The sequence below is a fragment of the Talpa occidentalis genome, unplaced genomic scaffold (genome assembly GCF_014898055.3).
Source record: "Talpa occidentalis isolate TD23 unplaced genomic scaffold, MPIMG_talOcc4v2.1 talOcc4.7, whole genome shotgun sequence".
Lineage (NCBI taxonomy): Eukaryota > Metazoa > Chordata > Mammalia > Eulipotyphla > Talpidae > Talpa > Talpa occidentalis.
In genome coordinates, this window is record NW_023605083.1 from 51,360,094 (window position 1) to 51,381,975 (window position 21,882).

Below are 21,882 nucleotides of genomic sequence, written 5' to 3' on the forward strand. Positions count from 1 at the left end.
TTATAAAAATAAATTTCATACTATTAATAAATTAAGCCTGTCCTGTTTCTGGCAAAGATTTCAAATGACTTTACTAACCTAATTTTGTCAGACTATATTATTTAATAAAGAGGTGGTATAAATACCTCCTTTGTGTAAATTTAGAAATGAATGCAAAGAGAAATTAAGACTTGTGACCATGAAGTAATTACGGAGAAAAGGAATAAAATTCAGATTGAGCCATAGCTCAGAAATGTTAGCATTTAAATTTTTTTACTTTTAATTTGTAGTTCACTATTGAAACATAATTACTTAAATCTAAAATGTGAAAAAGAATCTGTCAGTTATCACAAGTAAAACCACCTTATTTCACTTGACTGTTTAAAGTAAAGACCATTTAAAATAAAAACTTTGAAATAAAGTTTTGAAGATTTTGTGATATTCTGCAGAGCTAAAAACTTACAAAAATAGCTAATGGCTTCAGATTTTTGTTATTTTCACAATTTACTAGTGTATACCTAATTTTATTGTAATGCATTTATTCTGTTAATGAGAGTTACCTGTAACACACAGACCATTTCAGGGAGTACATCTTGATACAGCATCCACGGAAAGAAAATTTAGTAGTATCAGTCAAAAGTCACAATTGTTTAGGACCAGCAGTTCTTCTTGAGATTTATTGTATAGATATATGTGCGCATGTGACAAGTGTGGAAAAGTAATGGATGTATATGAGTATTCATTTCAGCAGGGTTACTGATAGCAAAAAACAACTTTAGTGTCCTTTAGTAGGAAACCATTAAATTATACATTATACAGTAGAATACTATGCAGTCTTTAAAAGGGCAAGAAAGATCTTTATGTACTATAATGGACTATCCTCAGGATAAAAGAAGTTTAAAAGGCAAGTACTAGACAGCATATATAGTATACTACCACTTCAACCTCAAGGAGCCACGGATGACTATATGTATATTTATAAGGGTTACTAATAATAATTATATTTACTCCTTGGTAGGGGGTACTACTAAGTGGCTTGGGGAACAGGAATAAAAGTATGATTTTTATTTATGTCTTTGAAGTACCTTTATTTAACACATTGTACAACGTAACTATTTGTATCTATAATATAAAAGCATTTTGACTATGAATTTTATATTTGATGGTCATTTCTTAGGTCAACAGAATTTTAAAGGTCGCCAAACCCAATTTCGTGGTGATGAAGTTATTGGCAGGAGGACACAAAAAGGAATCTAAGGTAAGTACATTATTATAAAAGTTGTTTTTTTCCCTTTCAAAAAGATGGCATATTACCCCCCAAAAAAGCACTCATAAAACATCAAGTTCAGCAACAGAAAATAAATTCACCAGAACTTGTCATTTTGCTTTGAAATTTATATTTTGCTGACTTAAAATTTCTAAAATCTGCTTTTTGACTTATGAATTACTGAATGACATGCGATCAAAACGAAAGTGTATCAAAAAAAGTTTATGCTTTTAGAAACATGAAGACTATAACAGTTAGACCTTTTTTCATGGCTCAGGAAATGGAAGATTCTGTAAGTTTCCCTTGATAAAGTTGTTATATCATCAGTGCTATATCACCATTCACAGAAGTTCTGCATTATGGAACTGAGGCATTTTTTATGGCATTTTCCCATTATATGTACCAATCCTTTTCGGTAATTCATCTTCTTTATCTCCTGCCTTGTTTTTCCAGTGACTCACTGTATTGCTTAGTAATATCAATGACCTTGAAACTAAAAAAGTTTGCTGAACCATGACCCTCTTTCCTGTAATTTAAGTCCATTTTCCTTTTTAACTGTTCTCTGAAAATGGACAACTAATGAGCATGTTTTCTAATGACTTTCGTAAACCTAGAGATAAGCTAATTATTTTTCCTCTTCAGGTTCCTTCCTAACAATGTTTTTTGTCATTAAGCCAATTTTTAATATCTTTTGTGCTATACCTTCCCTCTCAGAATGAAAAGCTCTAAAATAAAATGTCTTTGTTTACTGTCTGAATATTTGTAGATACATAATTGACTGTTAGGTTTTCTTCACAGGTTCCTCCTGAATTTGACTTCTCTGCTCACAAATATTTTCCTGTTGTGAAACTTGTTTGAAAGAGACTGTGATCATAAATGGGTAGGCACTACTTTTTAGATTCTACTCTTAGAGGATCCTCCCATGTCTTACCACAACATGAAGTGAAATGGATTTCTTGGATAACAGCCCATTATAAGGAATACTTTTAATTTGACAGCCTTACATGGTGTGAATGAAAACTGCTGTTTTAAAGTGGTTTATTATGTTCCATGGATGAAATTGGTCTTACTGAATGCATTGCTGAACGTTATATGGTTTTATTATTACAGATTTAATCATAAATCATTTTTTATGAATGAATGAAAATAGTGTTTGTAAAGGTTAATAAATTTCTTGACAAAAATGCACTACTGGAGATAAAAAACAATAGTACTTTGTTGGTACATGTTGCCAACTAAAGGTGTTTACTCTTTAACATTTGAGTAGTTCACACACAAATTATCCAAAAAGGTTTCAAATCAAGGAGTCTAGTAAAATTCTTTTATGGGATTTTGGCAAAATACATTTAAAACGATTTTTTGTGAGGAGACTACATGAAGATTGTGATTTTATGTTATGACATCTTAATTTATATACTTGTAAGAGAATATAGATGTTTTTAGAAAACATGTTACTTTTGGCACTTTTAGAAGACATTTGCTAGTGACGTTCAAAAGGTAAAAATGTAGATTGTTAATTTTTAGGCTAGGTTTAAATGTGACATATTCCTTTTTGTTTACTAGTTCATAGTCAGCTTAACACAGGAAACATTTTCAAATGGGGTCTTTTCCAGTGTTCTCCAGATTTAAAAATAGACTCTCTCCACGTGCCCAGTGCCAAAAGACCCCACCCTTTTTTTTTTTTTTTTTTTTTTTGCTGCTCTTTGTCCTCTCGTCTCTGCTCTGCTCCTCTGTTTCATGCTGCCATGTCAACTGTCCAGACCTCTGGGGACTTCTCTTTCGTCCTCCTTAGGGGGCAGTAGTAGTAGCAAAATAAGCTACATACACTGTGACTAAAATTGGCTTTTGTGGCTTGGCCTAAGACTAACATTCTTTTATATCTGATGTATGGTAAAAGGGGTTCCAAGCTTTAACTCTGATTTGACACCTTTATAAATACAAAGGTGATATTAAAACTTTATTTCTGGAACTTTTTTTTTTAAGATTTATTTATTTATATAAGCACTGGGGTACAGGCCAGAGGCGTGAGAGGGTGAGAGAATTCACCAGAGGCAGAGCAGGGAGCAGAACAGGCAGACTGACTGAAATACACTGCTGAGGGGAGCAGCGGGTGAGACAGGAGAGGTCTACCGTGCCATGTGGGTATCTCCCTGGCCAGCCTGGAATTGAACCAGTGCTGCAGAGGCTGCGGACAGCTTCACAGTGATGCGCTTAACCCGCTGCACCACCTGGGAGGCCCTTTCTGGAACTATTTTAAAGCAGCTAATCTGACTGAATCTTGCCTGATACGGTGGTGCTTGTTATAGGTTAAAAATTTTCCTGACTTCTTTCTTCTCAGGGCTACTTTTCCAAAAGTGCTTAAATTTGTGTTATCCAGAAACAGCCAATAGACACAGAACCTAGAAGTGTTAGCAACAACAACAACAAAAAAAAATAGCTTGTACAATAGCCACTTAAGCTATGGGGAGATAAAGATGAAGGACACACCTGTAGTTATCTGCTTAATTTATTTGTTGGTAATTTCTGGGAACTCTAAAAAAAGCAAAGAAATGGTAGGAAACAGAAAATAGAATAGTTAAAAGAAAAAACGAGAATATAAGAAAGAGCAGCAACATTTAGCAAACAACTGAGAAACTGAGGCAAGATTTAAAGTGGATCCTTGCCTCAGGGGCTCTGCTAAATGATGGGCTGGCTCACTCTGGCATTTTTAAACATGACATGGCTTTTATGGGTCAGCTAATATAAAGGAAAATAATTGAGGTAGCAAGGATTCAACCTAATTTGAAAATGTCTGGGCTGTTTTTTAGGAGTAGATCTTCCTAAGAGCAAGAGTCTTCCTATGAGTCATCAACTGAAAGACAAAATATTTATTGTATTCATTGAAAGAAATGTGTTTTTCTTTAGTAACTTCAGTATTTTTTTAACTGCAGGTTCCCTAATCAGAAAATTGAAGTTGCTTTTAGAACTTTTAAAAAAATCTGCCATGCAAGAACCTAAAAAACAATGGGAGAAATAAGACAGTCTCTTTTCACAGAATTTATAACCTTATGAAGAATGCAGAAAAGCAAACAGGTATTTAAAAACTGAGAAAAATACAGTATGCTGGTGTAGGAGAACCACCTAAAGGTACATGGAGAAAGTCACCATTTGGGGCACCGTGGAGCCTCAAAGGTTAATAAAGCAGCATTAGCTGTAACGGGGCCTTAGCAGGTAAATAGACATGTACAGATCTAGAGGTGAAAGGGAGGCAGTTTGACATAAGTGTGGAGCAGGAAAAGGGATTTTGGAGAACTAAGATCGAGAGATTAGGGGAAGGCCAGAATTTGGGGAGCCAGGTTAAAGAATTTGGACTTTATCTTATGTGTTGGTGGGTACCATTAAAGAGTTTGATGCAAGGATGATGGGGTCAAGTTATATCTGTTAATCTTCTCAGGCAAAGTAAAAAGCAGACAAGACCAGAGAAAGTAGTTTGGGGAGAGAAAATAAGGTTTAAAAATTCAAACATTGAGCCAAGCTTCAAGGAAAATGTGGTGCTTTATTTTGTTCTGTTGACTCCTAGAATAACCTTTTAAATGAGCCCATTTCAAAATCCTAGAGAAAGGATCCTGAGTGTTATATAACAAGATTGTCCTTCAAAGAAAAAAAAAAAAAAAAAAAACAGCAGCTGTATACTGCTGCTCCAGGTCACAGAACTACCTTAAATAATATTCAGATGTTAACTGATTTTAATGCAGTAGCTTTTTTAGAGAGTGAAAACCACTTAGATAAGCATTTCCGTTCTAGATAAAGACAGATGTGATGTATCACCCTGCAGGTTCTGTCATTTCACTTCAGCTTTAAGAGACAAATTAGTATAAAACAAGCAGCATCAGGAACTCTTCCTCAAAGATGATTTATTTATTAAAACTGAGTTTACATCCTAATTTCCATATATTTAACATTCATTCTAAAAAGGCTAAATCTAAGATTAACTCTATTTCTAAAAGTTTTTTAAAGGGCAAGACTTCAGTTACATGGAAAATTAGGTTCTGTAGGACCATACCTCTGATGAGTCACATTTACTTATTTTGACTTTAAATTTCTAATACCCATCAGTTTTAGGATCTCTGTAGAGGGATATAAAGTTGTACAAACCAGGTATGGCCATTGTCACTCAACTCAGGATTTTTAGGAAGTATAATTCTAAGGGGTAAAATGAGTATCAAGCATTTGTCTCAACTGGTCAGGGCCCTGGTTTATAAAAAAGCTCATCTGAATTTTATATCTCATTTAAAGATGAAAATATTTCAAATCAAATCATTTAACTTTCCCAGGCACACCAACAAGGATGGAAACATTTCATTTTTTTTTTTTTTTCATTTTTTTCTTAAAGTGCAATAGGAAAACACCTATTTTAAGTAACCCATAAACGTATACATTTTACAAACCTGTTTTTAAGGGGCAGTGACTTAGTACATTTTAAGAAAATGCTGCCCTCTGAACTGAGGGATAGCACATAAACCTACAGACATTTATACATATAATTAAGCTTTCTCCAACTTTGATATTAATGAGTATGCACAGTCTAAGCTAACCATATGAAAAAGTGTTAATATAACCCATCATAAATGGAAAATTTGTATTTCTAAAATTCATTTCAAAGGCATCTTAGAAGTTGAATGTTGTATAAACTACAGTCTGTTTGTAATTTTGGGAGTAGGTTTTTCTGGACCTTAGATGACCCTGAATTCACAATTCTTTCCACCGTTTCAGGTTTTACTGTGAATAGCTAACCAGCTACTGCCAATTAAAACAACCATGCTATTAATTTAGCGATTTAATGGCAGCATGCTGATTTATAACAGGTAATAGTTTTTTTCTCAAGTTCCATCACACAAAATAAAAAATTGCAGTGATTGTTCATAAAACCTAATCCAGGATTATGACAAATGAATCATCACGCCTGTCAGTCTGCACCCCATTTGAAAATATAAACAAAGGTGTGAAATTAGTTTTATACCTAAAAAATTAGCATAGCTATTTATTTGATTGTGGATGAAAAGACCAAGGTCAGGGTTTGATATCTACTTAATGTTTATTACACAAGTTTTGTGTTTTGTTTTTCCCTTTTAAATAACTACGACTAAACAGTCACCTTGGAATAGGCACCTGTGCCCCTAAGGGAGACTAATGGTAATAAATCATGTCTGCCTAGAGAAGTAGCTCAAAGTATATACTTCCTGAATCAATGGCCTTTTTGTGACTCTGTACATGAAAATGAAATCATCTGGTTGCTATTTATTTATACTGATATTCCACATGAGGTTTAATAAGACAAACCACTATCCTTAATCCACAATTTAAGTTGATTCTTTAGAGACAGAATAGGGGATGAAAGCAGTTTTAAAAGCTGAACTAGCAGTATTTTATTTCTTGGTAACTATGCACATTGATTAAACTTGGTGTTTTACTATTAGGCTTTACCGAGAAAGCAAGAGGGGAAAATCAACCCTAAGACCGTAAGACAGAGAGGGAGGTTGAACACAACCTTAAGTAATATAATAAAGCTACTTTTATAATACCCTTCTTCAGTGGGCTTTCCTGGGTGGAAAAGTTTAATCTTAGTGGTTAGGTTAAAGGATTTTATACATGAAGAACGTTCAGGTTAGAGATCTTAACCTAAATAAAAACCAGAACCTGCATTCCATGATTGCCAGGGCAGAGTGAGTCCATGTGTGTCGGTCCTCCACCTCCCCCACTTCACCCTCCCTGGCCCGAGGTGAGAGACCAGGTATTCCAGCTATCTGGCATGCATTTAAGCTCCATGAATTCTCTGGGTCCTGGTTCTCTGAAAGGAGGCGGTTATACCAAGTGATCAGAGGTCCCTGCATCTCAAATGCAAGGACTTCAAACATGCTAAACTGTGCCCCACTGAAAGTCAATGTGACTTTGACAGTCATTCACAAAACTGGCAAGAGCAGTTTACCTTAAATAAAAACCAGCTGAAGTCAAACCTGATGTCACTTTTGTCAGTGTGAATTATGATTAGTCGTTTTCAAATTAACATTAATATTTGGTTTTCAAATCTAATTTGCTACAAGCTGAGACTTAACTGTTGCATTTCTCTTGACTTTCTATACTTCCCAAATTTGTAACACTGTATATCCCGGTCAACATCCACCATCTTCCTCTAGTAGTAGAGTAAGGTGGTTTGTCACCATTAACCTCCCCTCCACCGTGCTCTACTGCCCTCTCTCTGTTCTGCCAGATACCTGAGTTTAGCTCTACTTTGGCCCCAATTGTGTCAAAAGTCTAATCCACTAGTGGCTTTTCTTAGTAATAAGAAGTCATTCCAAAAGATCTGCTTTTGCCCACACAATTAAGCAAAATAAGTATAGATCACAAGTGTTCAAATTACAAATCATTTAAAACTATTTAGTCCATTAATGACAAGTATTATTATACAAGCAATCTTTTTTTTTTTTTTTTTTAAACAAAATTCTTGCACAAAACACTTTTGTATTTAGACTCATTTGAAACTGTTCCTAGTGATGTTTTTGCTGACTGTCAGTACTCTGGGCCAATGACTGTCACAGCTGGAGTAAGCTTATCAATAAAATTATTCAGTGCTAACCTGGGAGAATAAATAATTAGCTGGTACCAGCCACTCTGCACAGCATGTGAAGAAATGACTCCAGGGAGAGGTAAGAGGCGTTCTCTAAGAAGAAAGACTTCCTACACTTTGTTTAAAAAAACAAAAGTTATATTCCAAAATAATCAAGCGCCACTGTAACCATACTTGAACTTCCTCTTTTTGTCTTGATCTTCTCATGAAACACCTATTAGCCAAATAATTTTGACAAATTGTGAAATATAAACATTTAAAAAGTATCCCCCAAAAACTGCCTAAAAAAGACAGTTTTCCTAGATAAGTACATACTAAAACTCCACAATTATCATCCTTAGATATGTATTTTTTTCACTTGGTACTTTTCACAGTATTCAACCCCTCATGAATATTTTGTAGTGATCTCTGTTTAGACCTAACATGAAGTATCTGATTCCAGTTTGATTCATTCAGTGTGATTCCTCTATTCATGTTGATCAAGTAAATTTATCATGTTTCTTTCTGATTTTCAGCATTAAGAACTAAAAAGGGAAAAAAGAAAAAAGCATGTTGAGAAATCAACCTAGGCATATCCCATTTAACATTAAGTATGTGGAAACTATTGGAGGAAATCCTAACGTGGAATTGCATTCTTAATCAAGCAAGAGACCATGTATCACGAACCAGGTGCAAGAAATAAAACATCTAAAAACCCCATAATTACTTAAACAGTGAAAAGATGTCCTACAAATCAGACAATAGAAAGTATATTCATAAATACACTTATCAGAAACCTAATGTGCCACTGCAGCTTCCACAGGAAGCACCCTGCCTCCTAAGAGCCATCTGTGACTTTGGTCAGTTGCTACTCCAAAGCTCTTTGACGGAGCTGAGGTCTGTATCACCGTGATTCCTACTTTATTCTTTATGTATGTCTATTACTTTGACATATAAAGGACATAAAAGACATCACATTAAATCTAAAAAGTTTTCTCATTTATAGCTATTGCACATTACATGGTGAATTGTAAATTGACTGCCTTAAATTAATAGTGTCTCTAATATAAAGTTGGAGCTAATGCTGCTTCTGATTTGCCTAAAGCAAACAAGGTCTTAAGCTGGTATTTCTTCATGTTAAAACTTTGCCAGCTCCTTTAAGAAATTATCCTCTTGCCTACCTTCTCACTTTGTTTAGAATCTTTGTACAAGGTCAAATTCTTAGGACACCAAGGTGTAGAGAATGAGAGATCCTAATACTTAACTGCTTAAGGCAATCACTTAGTAGGACACTAGGCTCATTGAAAAGCAACATACTGTTAAATCAAGCACAAATAAGGGTTGCCCCTGTGGCCTAGGGGGTTAAGGCTCAGCGCTAGCAACCTAATGCCAGCCACTGCTGCCTGAGTTCGACCCCCGGCTCGGGAGCTAACTCACATCCTGAGGCAGCAGAGCCTCTGTCTTGCCTGCTGCTCCACCTAGTGGTGTCTTTCTCCACACTCCCCTCCCCTCTCCCTTCACCCTTCACCCTCCTCCCCTCTCCCTCCCCCCCCCATTCTTCCCCCCTCCCCCCCCCAATAAATCAAGGGGACGTTCTAGCAAACAACTGATCAGAACACTTCAAAAAATATTGTCATAAATGATAGCAAAAGGCTAGTAAAGGGGTATGGCATTAAACACAGCAGGGGATCCTGGATCACAAAGGGGAAATGAAAGGTGACTTCATCACAGTTATTACCATTTAAGTTTTTATCATTCCCTGCAAGCGCTGCCTGTTTGTCTGTTTCAGATTCTGCCTCATTTTCATCCATATTGTAGTCGTCATCTCCCAGTTTTTGCTGGTTTCTCCCTATAAAAGATCAGGACAAAACACACTCAAGAAACATTGTAGGGGTTTAATGTAAAATATTTCTCATACAGAGTTAGGTAAAATCTTTCTTTAAAAAGCAAACCTATGAAAGTCAACTCTGGTTCTATTTCCCTGCACAAAAGCCTGACCTAGAGACGAAGCACAGGCCTAGATGCCCCAGAGCTTTCTGTACGTCAGCTCATTACAGCTGCACCCAGAACAAGGTGGTCTGCCAGGCTTAGCAGGACTCCGCCCATACAGAGCTAGTTCACTTTTGTACCAGCCGCTGAGTGGTGAGAAGACTGAGCATCACTGGGCGAGCCACTCTTCTTCCCTGCCATAGACATGAAGGGGGTGAGCCATGACCTTCTGGAGGGAGGGCAACAAAATACAGTTCTTCAACAGAACTTGTAAAAAACATGCTTCAGAAAGAAAAACAAGTGAAAATTGTATTTTTATGCACTCAGGGTGACTTCCGCAAATAAGCATTCCCCAACATCTTATTTGGTCAGTTACAGAGCACGTTGTCAAAAAGGCCCCTGATGCAGCAAAGACTGACATTTTCTACATCTTAAAGGGATGGAAATTATACCGGAATATTCTGCTCATGTCAGTTTCCCATTCTTTGCTGTATTTCTCTCAAAAAGAGCAAAATCAACCAGATGAGAAAAGTGGGATGCTTCTCCACAATGCTCAAATAATGCCTAAAACTCCATTACTCACTTGCCTTTCAGGGCACCTGTGTATATTTGATGCCAAGCTTCTCAAGGCTTTCATGTGAAAAGGTCCCTCAACTCCCTATGAAACTTATTACTGACACTGCGCCTCCCTGGTGGCCTAGGGGTTAAGTCTCTTGCTGTCACCTTGATGGTCACCTGAGTTCGATCCCCAGCCAGGGAAATAATCCACATAAGGCACAGCATACCCCTCCTTGTCTTGCCCACTGCTCCCCTCAACAGTGTATTTCAGTAGATCTACCTGTTCTGTTCCCCACTGTGTCTGGTGAATCCTCTCAACCCCGCATCGCTGGCCTACCACCCCACCACCCCCGCCCCAGTTCTCTTCTATGCGGCAAAAAAAAGTTATTACTGACACATGGGAATGCACTGCTTTTCCCTCCTACTTGAGCCACCAAAGTGTGTGCTACCATCAGTAACCTTCAGGGGGCCTTTCCTGGCTTGGAAAGAGACTGGGGTGAAGGTGTCAGTGGGCAGCAGAGGGGCTTCTCACCCATGTCCTCATCAGCGTCCTGCTGCTCCTGCCCATCCCGGATGACCAGTTGGTCCCGCTCAGGGCCCTCCGTCTCCTGATTTTCCTGGCTTGCCAATGGGACAGCTGGCACCTGTGGGGTCTCGCGAACATCACCAGCTTCTCCAATGCCCCTTTCATCCACAAGTCCGTCGTCTTCCAGGGCTTGCCCTTTTCCTGGCTCCTGCGGCAGCCCCGGACTGTCCCTCGGAACTTCCTCCTCACTAACGACCTGAATCTCGTTGGTGTCCGCTGTGCCTGGAACACAGTTGCCCGTGATCTCACTTGCATTTAACTTAACTGAAACCAAGACCTCACACCAATGACTCCAGACTCTATACCTCATTACATCTTCAGACCCATGAAGAGACAAGTGGCTTAAAAAAAATACCTGGACTAAAGTTATTTGAAGACAGCGGGGCTAGCTCTAAGTGGAGAAGGGTGCACTTCGGGGGTTATCTGATCGTTCTAGCTCAGACAGGTACCCAGGAACCAGAACAGGCTAACTCACTCAGTCTGCACACATACTGGTCCCGTGACATGCCTACGACTTAGCTGCCTCCCGTTAACCCCACAATCCCGCTGATCTGAAGACAGGCATAGCCCGTATCTTTCCTTACACAGCTGCCAAAGAAAAGATGCTTAGTTTATAAGGACGTGACATAAGAAAGAACAAAAAGGCCTTGTGTCCAGAGAGAGAGATTCACATGCCAGCCCCTTGGTTGACTCAAATAGTATACTCTGCCCTGGTAACAGGTGCAGAGCATGGAGGACATGAACTGCCTCTTTCTCATTTGCGTGAATCTTGCTGAGCATTGCTTACCTTTCTCACTTTGTCTCTTCAAATCCAAAGCCACCTCAGAACCTGGGGCGGGTGTTTGGAGCTCACCATTGATAGGCACCTTTCCTTTCACTTGTGGCACCTCTGCCTGTGGAAGGCCTGCCTCCTGCAGCTTGGGCTGAGGTTCACTGGGGGCTCGAAGCTGAAACAGGAGCACAGGTGTCCAGGCAGGACCTCCATGACATAAACCTTCCAATAACCTCCACCAACAAAATGAGCCACCATGACCCTCTGACAAATGAGAATAGTGAAACCCTGAAGAGTGACATGAGGTATCCCAATTGTCCCCTATGCCCTGGCATAAATCAGGAGATCTAACACTGAGTCAAGAGCTCCCAGAATGTACTTTTAATAAAGGCCTGACAGGAGACAGAAGGTCAACAAGGAAAAAGGAGACTGGAACACTACAAATCAACTCGACCTAACAGACGTCTGTGGACCACTTGACTCAACGAGCAAAACAAATTCTTCAAAATGAACATGGAATGTTCTCTAGGACAGACGTGCCAGGCCACATGCCTCAAAACAACAGAAAATTATGTTTTGGTTATTAATGTGTAATGTCATTTCATTGTGATTACAAAAGAAATTCAATGACATGTAGAAATTAGACAACATATTCCCAAATAACCACTGGCTGAAAGAAATCACAGCGAAAAATTAGATAATAACCTTGAGAAAAATTAAAAACACAACACAGCAAACTTATGGGAGATAGCCAAACCAATACTTAGAGGGAAATTTACAGGCCTCACTCAAGAAAAAAGATCCGAAAACCTAATCTACCTTAAGATACTGAAGAAAGAAGAGGGAACTGAACCTAAACAAGGAAAGAAAGATTAGAGCAATAATGAAGTAGGGGGCCTCTCTGGTGGTGCAAGGGGTTATACTGCACTATGAAGCTATCCGTAGCCACTGCAGCATGAGTTCAATCCCTGGCCAGGGAGCTACCCACATGGCACAGCAGACCTCTCCTGACTCTCACGCTGCTCCCCTCAGCAGTGTATTTCAGTCAGTCTTCCTGTTTTGTTCCCCACTCTGTCTCTGGTGAATCCTCTCACCCCACCCCCCCCCACCTCTGGCCTATACCCTAATTCTTGTATGCATAAATAAATTTTTAAAAAATTAATGAAGGAGGGGCCTCCCCTTGTGGCGCAGCAGTTGAGTGCTGGGCTGCGAAGCTGCCTGCAGCCTCTGCAGTGCCAGTTCGATCCCCGGCCACCAGTGAGGGTCCCACATGGTGCGCAGACCTCTCCTGCCGCCCGCTGCTCCCCTCAGCAGTGTACTTTGGTCCTTCTGCCTGCTCTGTTCCCCGCTCAGGCTCTGGTGAATTCTCTCACCCTCCTGTGCTTCTGACTGTGCCCAGTGCTTGTATGAATAAATAAATCTTTAAAAAAAAAATTAATGGAGAAAAATCAATGAAAACAAGAGAGTGGCAGATTAAAAAACGAACAGGTTAAGAGAAAAAAAGACTTCAATTATAGAAATAATAAAATGAAAGGGGACAACACTACCAACCATATACAAATTAAAAAGTATGAGGGAATATAAGCAACTATTTGCCAACAAGGTGATACTGTATATGAAATATGAAGTGCTCCTAGAAAGACACAAACAACCAAAACTGACACACAAAGTGAAAAATCTGAGTAGGCTCATAGCAAGATATTGAGTCAGTGATTCAAAATCTTCCCCAGGGCCTTCCCCAGCCAGGAGCTAACCCACATATGGCGCAGCAGACCTCTCCTGTCTCGCCCGCTGCTCCCCTCAGTAGATCTGCCTGTTCTGTTCCCCACTCTGTCTCTGATGAATCCTCTTACCACCCCCATCTCTGGTCTACACGCCAGTTCTATGCAAAAATAAAATAAAACAAAACAAAACCTGCCCCCAAAGAACTACCATAGCTTCAGATAGCTTCACTAGTGAATTCTACCTAGCATAACTTTGTGTATATGCTAAAAACCATGGAATTAAAAACATTACATGGGTAAATTGCATGGTATGTGCTATGTTTAAAAGCAAAAACAGATTTCCTCAGAAGGCCTGGACCAACAGTTGCCTGTAGGCTTTCATGTGCTTCACGCAGGAGGCAGCCTGAGGCTCTGGCTCTGACAGTTGGGCACTGGCCACAGTATCTGACCATCTGCATGGGCTGCAGTGCCCTCAAAACAGGAGAACAACTCTCGGGGTAGTTGTGACCTTTCAGTGAAGTGATCCCTGTAAGGCCCCGAGCATAGGACCAGGGGCAGCGTGCTTGGTCACACTTAGAACATCCTGGACCAGGGATGCCCTGCTGTCTCTCAGGGAACCAGACCCCTTGGATTGGATGGCAAAGGTTAGAGCAAATCAGACAGCAGATGGGGGTTGGGCGGGGGTGGGGTGGAGGGAGGAGAAATGCCTGAAGGAATACCTTCTGGCAACCCTTAGCAGAAGCAGGGCAAAAGCAACTACCTGCTGGCTTTGGTCTCTTTTTTCACTCAGATCTCTGGAAGCTTCATATCCCTTTTTAGTGACTTCTGCTATTCGCTCTTCACACTGTTCCTTCACCTCTTTCATTTGATTGATGCACTGGCTCCTTTGGGGAGAGAAAGTAAAGAAAAGATGAATATTTATGGATGTGCTTACACACTAAGTATTCCCCTGCTATGACTGTGAAATCCACTTCAAAACACAGCTTCAGGCACTTTGCCTGAGGACGCAGTCAGGAAGGGCAACGTGTTCAATACCAAAATGATTGAAACATACTAAAAATCTGCCACATTCTTCTAAAACAAGTGAACTTTATTGGTTAGGGGGGAAAAAAAACTTTATTGATCTTTGCTATTATTGGCAGAGTTCCCAAAACCTATGGAGTTTCGTGAGTAACAAAAATGCCCCATGTTATTCATAATGAATCCCAGCAGACCACACCTGAGCTTACGCTAATAATGACTCGCTGGAGTCTGCACAGTTTCAGGATAGGGACAGGCGGCCAGAGGAACCAATCACATGGAGGATTCGGATTTACCACCCCCACCCCCCAGGGAACGGGGAGGGACTGGGAAATGAATTCAATCCTGTGACCAATGATACAATCAATCAGACCTATGTAATAAGACCTCAGATAAAATCTCTGGATCATCAGACTCCATGTACCTCCTGGCTGATGAACAGATCTGCACAGCAGAAAGATCCGCTCAACTCATGGGGACAGGAGCTCCTGCCCTCCCTCCACCCCAGGCATTGCCTAATGAGTCGCTACCATTTGATTATTCCTGAGTTGCCTCCTTAAAAAAAAAAAAAAGGTGATTGTAAGTACAGAGCCTTACTGAATTCTGTGAGTGGTTCTAAAGAATATTGAGCCTGAGGGGATGGAGGGAAAGCCTAGAATCTGTGCAAGCCAGGCAGACACCCAGAACTTGTGGCTGGTGTCTGAAGTGGGAACAGTCTGGTGGGGCTGAGCCCTTTCACCTGTGAGGTTTGTGCTAACTATGGAGTGTTAAAATTGAACTTCCACTTCCGAGAAGAGGGAGTAGGTGTATTTTCTCCTAATTCTTCCTGACAAACACAACTGGCAGTCTGGGCATCATACTGGAAACAAACACAAGAAAACTGAACGGTGGAAAGAAGGAACATCAGGCTCTGAAGAGCAATGCACTGAGGTGAGTGGAGAGTGAGCGCCCACACTTCAGCCCCACCTGACAGGAAGGCATTCCCGCCCCCATCTGCCGGATGGGGTAGTGTCACAGGATGTCAAAACTTGGGGCTCTCTTCACCATCCGAGGTTTCAATTGAAATTCATCTGTCAAACCAAGAACCAGGAGGATCTCAAATAGCATGAAAGGGGACAACAGAAAAGGGACAACTTCTACATGACAGAGAAGTTAAAATTATCTAAGATTTTAAAGCAGCCACCCAAAAGATATTTAAATGACCAATTAAACTCATTCTTAAAAAAAATGAATAGTCTCAGCAAAGACAGAAATCCTTAGCAAGGAAATAGAAGACATAAAGGGGAACCAGATGAAATTCTGGCACTGAAAATTGTGATCACCAGAATAAACTCCAAAGGAAAGTATCGCTGAGCTGGAAGATAAGCAATAGTTATCACCCAATCTGAACAGCAGACAAGAAACCGACTAGGGGAAAAAAGGGCTCTAGCGTCAGGGACCTGTCTGACCCTAACAAAAAAGCTGGCGTTCACACCGCTGCAGTCCGGGAAGCCCACGGAACTCCTCATTCTGCAGCCCATCAGAACAGTCACTGACCTCCCCAACAGTACAGCCCCCCTCCCGCCAAGTCCTAATCTCCTTTCTCCACGTCCTGTTCTTTAGGACTCAATTCTAAATGGTCTTCTCAAAAGTCCAATTTAGGGGAGTAAATAAGCGCTCAACTAGCCTGGTTAAGAAAAGCACTTTCAGGGCCTCCCAGTTGGCGCAGCGGTTGAGCGCTGGGTTGTGAAGCTGCCCGCAGCCTCTGCAGCGCTGGTTCGATCCCCGGCTGCTCCCCGGCCACCGGAGGAGGGTCCCACATGGCGCGCAGACCTCTCCTGCCGCCCGCTGCTCCCCTCAGCAGTGTACTTCGGTCCTTCTGCCTGCTCTGCTCCCTGCTCTGGCTCTGGTGAATTCTCTCACCCTCCCGCGCTTCTGACTGTACCCAGTGCTTGAATAAATAAATTAAATAAAAATAAATCTTTAAAAAAAAAAAAATAAGAAAAGCACTTTCAGGGGCCTCCCCTGGTGGCGCAGTGGTTGAGCGCTGGGCTGCGAAGCTGCCCGCAGCTTCTGCAGAGTCGGTTCAATCCCTGGTCACCGGTGAGGGTCCCACATGGCGTGACAGACCTCTCCTGCCTCGCCCGCTGCTCCCCTCAGCAGTGTATTTCGTCAGTCTGCCTGTTCTGGTCCCCGCTCTGGCTCTGGTGAATCCTCTCACCCCCGCCCCGTGCTTCTGACTGTACCCAGTGCTTGTATAAATAAATAAATTCTTTTTTAAAAAATATTAAAAAGAAAAAAAAGCATTTTCAAAAAGATTAGTTTGAATCAGTTTTGGCTGAATAAAACAAGCCAAAGGATAAAAGCATATTTATCCCTCACATAAAAGATGTCACACAGTAGCTTAAAAACAAAGACATCTGTACGCTGTCAGAAAGTGCCCAATTCACCGTCACCAAACAGTATCCTAGAAGCTCAGGATTAGCCAGTGGGTAGGTACAAGTCATCCCTGACCACTGAATGTACAAAAGAGAAATTCTGTTCACCTGCACTCAGCTGTGCCAAAACGAATCCAATGAGCCTCTGTCTCAGCCTTGCAGATGAAAGCCAGCTTTGCACAGCCCAGCTCAAAGACAATAAAATGAACACTCACAACAGAGCTCAAACTCCCAGACAAAAGCCATGCAGACTCTCAAGGCCTCGGGCTACCTTTGTCTTACATCTACCGAGTAGATGGTCAGGCACTCACTGGAGCTGAAAGGTAGAGACAATGTGGTCACCAGCCGCTGTTGTCACTGCACAGCTGGTGGCCAGGCTGCCACTTGCAAAATGTGCTCAGTACAGGAAATTGCCCCGTAACCTGTCAGTGTTACTGTTACATTCCAGGCACAATATCTGCAAACCCTGCTGCCTCGTGGCATGGCGGTGAGATGTCAAGCAGGTCATCTGAGGCACGAATGCTAAGTACGTACTTTGGGGAGGCCATGTAATGCGATATTGATGACAATAACGTCAGCCACGGATATGGGGGCAAGAAGCAGGGCTGAGGACACACACTGACTTGTGCATCAGAGGGCCTGGCCTGCTGTCAGCTTGTTCTCCTCAGCACTGCATCTATGAAAGGATAAGACCAGGGAGGCCTTATGAAAGAATAAGAGGTGGCTAAGAGGTGTGCAGGGATGCTTCAGAGGTCCCACAAGTGAAACGCATATATCATTTGTAAATTTACTAAAAAGTGCCCATACCCTTTATCAGATATTCAAAATGGATTTGTAATCCCCAAAAAGCTATGGACAACTAACTTTCCATCTTTCAACACCCATCATCCCTGGGGAGCACAACCAGTGACACAGATGCAGGCAGCAGCGCACATATGACCGAGAAATCAGGGCATTAAAATTGACAGAATATCCCAAACGGTGTCAGGTGCCATTAGAAGAGTAGAAAGTCTGCCCATCCACCACCCTCAGGCAACCAGCATCCTGACTCCTGGCACTAGGGAGTTTGGAAAGAGTGCCCCAAGCCTTCCCACAAAGATGAATAAACGCTATCAGATTTGGCTTCAAGAAGGACGCTTGGCACGTGCACCTACACACACCCCACCCCTTTGCACGTCTTTTCTTTCCTCTTCCAAAAATTGCACTAGCTGACATAGAGGAGGCAGCTCTGCCTGTGTAAGTTCAGTATTTTTCAGCCATGTGGGAAAATTTACAAGGCCTTACCTCGTGGTGTCTCCCCAAATTACAATTCCCTGCAGACCCCAAATAAAAGCCTTCTTTCCGCCTGCAAATGAAGCTCTGATTTGCCCTATTACTCTTTAATGTTGGGGTTTTCACTCTCGCTCTCAACCTTGGAGGACAAAAACAGTGCATCCTGCGTCACAGCCATGCCAGGTCGGAGCACTCTGGGCCCCTGTCAGATCCTCCTGCGCAGCTGGCACGGCCCTCTCTGTCAGTGGGCCTGGCTGGCTTCCAGCTGGGTCAGAATCTGCTAGGTCAACATTTACTACATCAGGCCATTGATGGCTTGTTGTGTGTCAGTCAATCAAGGGAAATGGGTGTGTGACAGTCTTTTCAAGAGGAATAAGCGGGTGCACTGCATTTTTTGTCTGAATGCGCCCTGCGGATTGCCAGCCCAGCTCAGGCTTTCTCAACCCGGGCCCGGAGAAAACCGTGGTGGGGACTGACTTGAGCATCATGGGCTGCTGGGTAGAGTCCCTCTCTCTATCCACCCAGTAACACTCTCCCCAGAGCTGCAACTGCAAAAATGGCCCCAAACATTGCCAAGTGTCTCTGGGGGAGCAAAACTGCCACCTGCTGAGAACCACTGACCTAGCAGAGTAAGGATCTGCACGTGTGTTTTCCGATGACGTCTCCTTGGTATTGACTGTGCGTGCCCTTCGTATATTTGTGTGTCCCGGGCTTCCTGTTTCTAGTTGTATTTGGTTTAAAGTGATCAGGAAGATACTGCCATGTGAAGACAATCGTTTGGAAGGGCATCACAATTCCCATGAAGTCAATGGGTGTGAGGAAATTATTCCTATATTGCTGGCACCTATACAGACAAAATCCTTTCAGACGGCACTCTGACAATTTATGCCAAGTGACGTAAACTAAACTTACAATTTTTTAGGTTGTTTTTAGAAAGAAATAATTGTTTTTAGAAAGAAAGAATCCAAAATAATTTTTTGAAAGTTAGATGCACTGATGTTAGTCTAGTTGTAAGCCCCAAAACTTAGAAGTAGCCTAAATACCCAACGAACAGGGAAATGGTGAGTTAAATTTGGTATCTCTACTGTATGGAATACGAAGCAGACATTTTAAATAAAACATTTTAGATCCGTATACCATATATAATATGCAAGTAAATGCAAAAGTGATTTAAACATTTTAAAGCCAACTGCAAAAAATGGGAGGAACTTGGGCAAGGACTAGAGAGAGAAAGTCAAAAGAGGACTGAGGCCATGGGCAGCTGGCTGCTCTGAAGTCCACACTTGCCATGCTTGAGCTCTATTGTTTTTATGAGCTAAAAGGGCCCAGGGAGGAGAGGAGGTTATACAGAATAGCACTTAATTTTCTACCCTTCAAATTTGTTTTTATTCTCTTACTAATGGGTTTAGCTAATTTTTAAAAAGTTTACTGATCTGATCACAAAAATACTCTAAGAAGTACAGTGGTTTTGTATGTGACTAATTTGCTCTGAGAGTAAGTTGTTTCTTGGCAACTTAGAATGCCAAGTATTTTATTTTTAAACGTCTAAACTGGAAAACAAGACAGCTGAGGTTAAGTAACAGTTTTCTAAAGCTGAACAGGACTCAGTTTTTCTGTCCTGAAGCATAAGACAACTTCCTAAGTCCCCTGGGCAGAAGCACTGCTGTGCTGATCTGCTGTGATTAGGTGAGCTGATCAAGCTCGGCTGATAACGTCCTTTTTCTCCTTTGTCAGGGTTTTAAAAATCCTAGGACAGATGCATTTTTCTAGCCTTATACTGACACAGCTTCATCCCAAATGTCTCCTGAGAGGCATATACCATATGCAGGAATCCATCTTCATTCTTTTTCCTTTCACACACTTTAGAAATTGGCAGGTGCACACACCATGCTGTGTCCCTTCACTAACAGGATTGATTAGTGTTACGTCGTTAAGCCTCTCCTGATTATCTTGATGAGTACTCTCGTGTTGATGTGATCAACTACAAGGAAGCTGCCTCTCACCCTTGTATATTTCTATTACCATCAGGATTTTGGTAGTAAAACAGTGCTATAGCCAATCAAAAGGACTGCTGCCTCTCTGGTGGCTTGTTTCCCTTGCTTACCATTAAGACCTATGATGATGCCAAGGGCTCCAAATTCAATTTCAAATTGCTAGAACTGACAGTGAATCTTTGCAGCCTGGGATGGTTGCAAAACAGTAGACCTTTAGTGTTCTCACCACAGCACACCCATACACCACATCCTACCCCACCCCCCAACATCAGACACAATATGGGAGGTGCTGGATGCCTGGTTAGCTCGACTGGGAGCAACCTTTCAGAATGTATGGGCAGATCAAACTCCACCTTGTACACCTTAAATATATGCAATAGTCATTTATCAACCACACCTCAGAAAAGCTGAAAAAATGAAAGCACTCCACTCTCACTGCAGAAATTCAGAAAGACACTCAAAAGATCTCAAGACAACAAAATGCCACAATGCAATAGCAATAAATCATACTGCTCTTCTGGTGAAACGCCTCCTACTCTGAGTTTGGCTTAGGTCACATTTGAGGACACATTTTTAAAGACTTTAGGTTATTGATTTAACCAGGACACTTGCACTTTTTTAGTTATAGTAAGCGGTAAGGTACATTGCATAAGTCACTTCCTGCTACCGAGAACAGCCCTCTTATTTATTTTCTATTAAGAGTCTGCGGGCTGACACTTTTCTGTGGCTTCCGGAAGCATGGCTGACACTTAAAAGTCATTATTTCTAAAGGATGTGACTCCTAGCAGGGCCTATGCCTTTCCCACAGGACCCCGTATGATTCGGAGCAGGAAGGGCAAACAGTCATTTGCTGGACTCCGACCACGGCCCTCAGCTTAGCATGTTGGCCCCCGGTATGTGTACATGGTGCAGACACACTTACAGGTCATAGGAAAACTTCCTCTCCAGGTTGGTCTGGTTCTTCTGAAATTGGAGGACATCCTGCTGCAGCTTGCCGTATTTCTTCTGCAGGGCTTTTAACTGGTCTGAGCCAAGAGAAGGACATGAATGCCACAGGTCACCAGCATGGCCCTCAGGACAGCAGCAGACACAGCAAAACCCACCAGGGGCTCGGCCAGGGCAGTGGCGCACCAGGGACAGAGGGAAGGGAAAGTAAAAGTCAAGTAGATGGCCCCTTCCCAGTAGCCACCACACCCCAACCACAAAAGCTATAATTTGCTCTAAGACCAACAATCCTATCGGAATCTGCCCCTAGAAATGTTTCCAACAGCTCTCAACCTCCTTCTGGACTTCCACCATTCAAAATGGAGGAGGAGGTTCTACTGGCCTGTTTCTTAGACATCATAAGCCCTGAGCTGTTGCCACACTCACGCAGCAGCCATATATCCTCTGGTCTGTAAACACCGATTTCCACATCTGGTCAGAAAAAGCCGCTGTCCTCAGCCACCAGGCTACCCATCAGCACCCATCTGACACTTAGGCACAGCCAAGCCATTCTCTGAGACCCCCTGGGAACAGCCCCATCCCTCCTGCCTGACTACTTGGCTCCTAAAAGCCTCTCAGTAGAATAAAGCAACTTGGTGACCAAGGGCCAAGCTGGGGGCAGAAGGAAAAGCAGCCGCAGGTGACGCTGCAGGGGCAGAGAGCAGCGCCCGGAGCCAGAGCACAGCCATGCCAGCCGCCACATCCCCAAGGTCTGTCTCCACAACACTTGACCCACA

General features: G+C 41.8%; 2 protein-coding genes across 6 annotated transcripts in view; one reads left to right on the forward strand and one right to left on the reverse strand.

Annotated features, from left to right (window-relative positions):
* The window catches only part of NAA35 (N-alpha-acetyltransferase 35, NatC auxiliary subunit), a 79,141-nt gene extending 69,876 nt beyond the window's left edge, over positions 1 to 9,265 (forward strand). For 4 of the 5 annotated variants that reach the window (XM_054689342.1, XM_054689343.1, XM_054689345.1 and 1 more), the window contains exons 22-23: positions 1,157 to 1,237; positions 2,045 to 4,166. In XM_054689342.1, coding sequence (XP_054545317.1) covers positions 1,157 to 1,237; positions 2,045 to 2,104 — 141 coding nt within the window. In that variant the 3' untranslated portion in view covers positions 2,105 to 4,166. The other variant, XM_037493702.2, reaches the window with a different exon arrangement.
* The window catches only part of GOLM1 (golgi membrane protein 1), a 45,228-nt gene continuing 23,772 nt past the window's right edge, over positions 427 to 21,882 (reverse strand). The window contains exons 5-10 of the mRNA XM_037493700.2: positions 21,084 to 21,186; positions 14,219 to 14,342; positions 11,750 to 11,909; positions 10,909 to 11,184; positions 9,568 to 9,678; positions 427 to 8,374 (exon numbers count right to left, since the gene is read on the reverse strand). Of these exons, the coding sequence (XP_037349597.1) occupies positions 8,343 to 8,374; positions 9,568 to 9,678; positions 10,909 to 11,184; positions 11,750 to 11,909; positions 14,219 to 14,342; positions 21,084 to 21,186 (806 nt within the window). The 3' untranslated portion in view covers positions 427 to 8,342. The remainder of the gene's footprint in view (positions 8,375 to 9,567; positions 9,679 to 10,908; positions 11,185 to 11,749; positions 11,910 to 14,218; positions 14,343 to 21,083; positions 21,187 to 21,882) is intronic.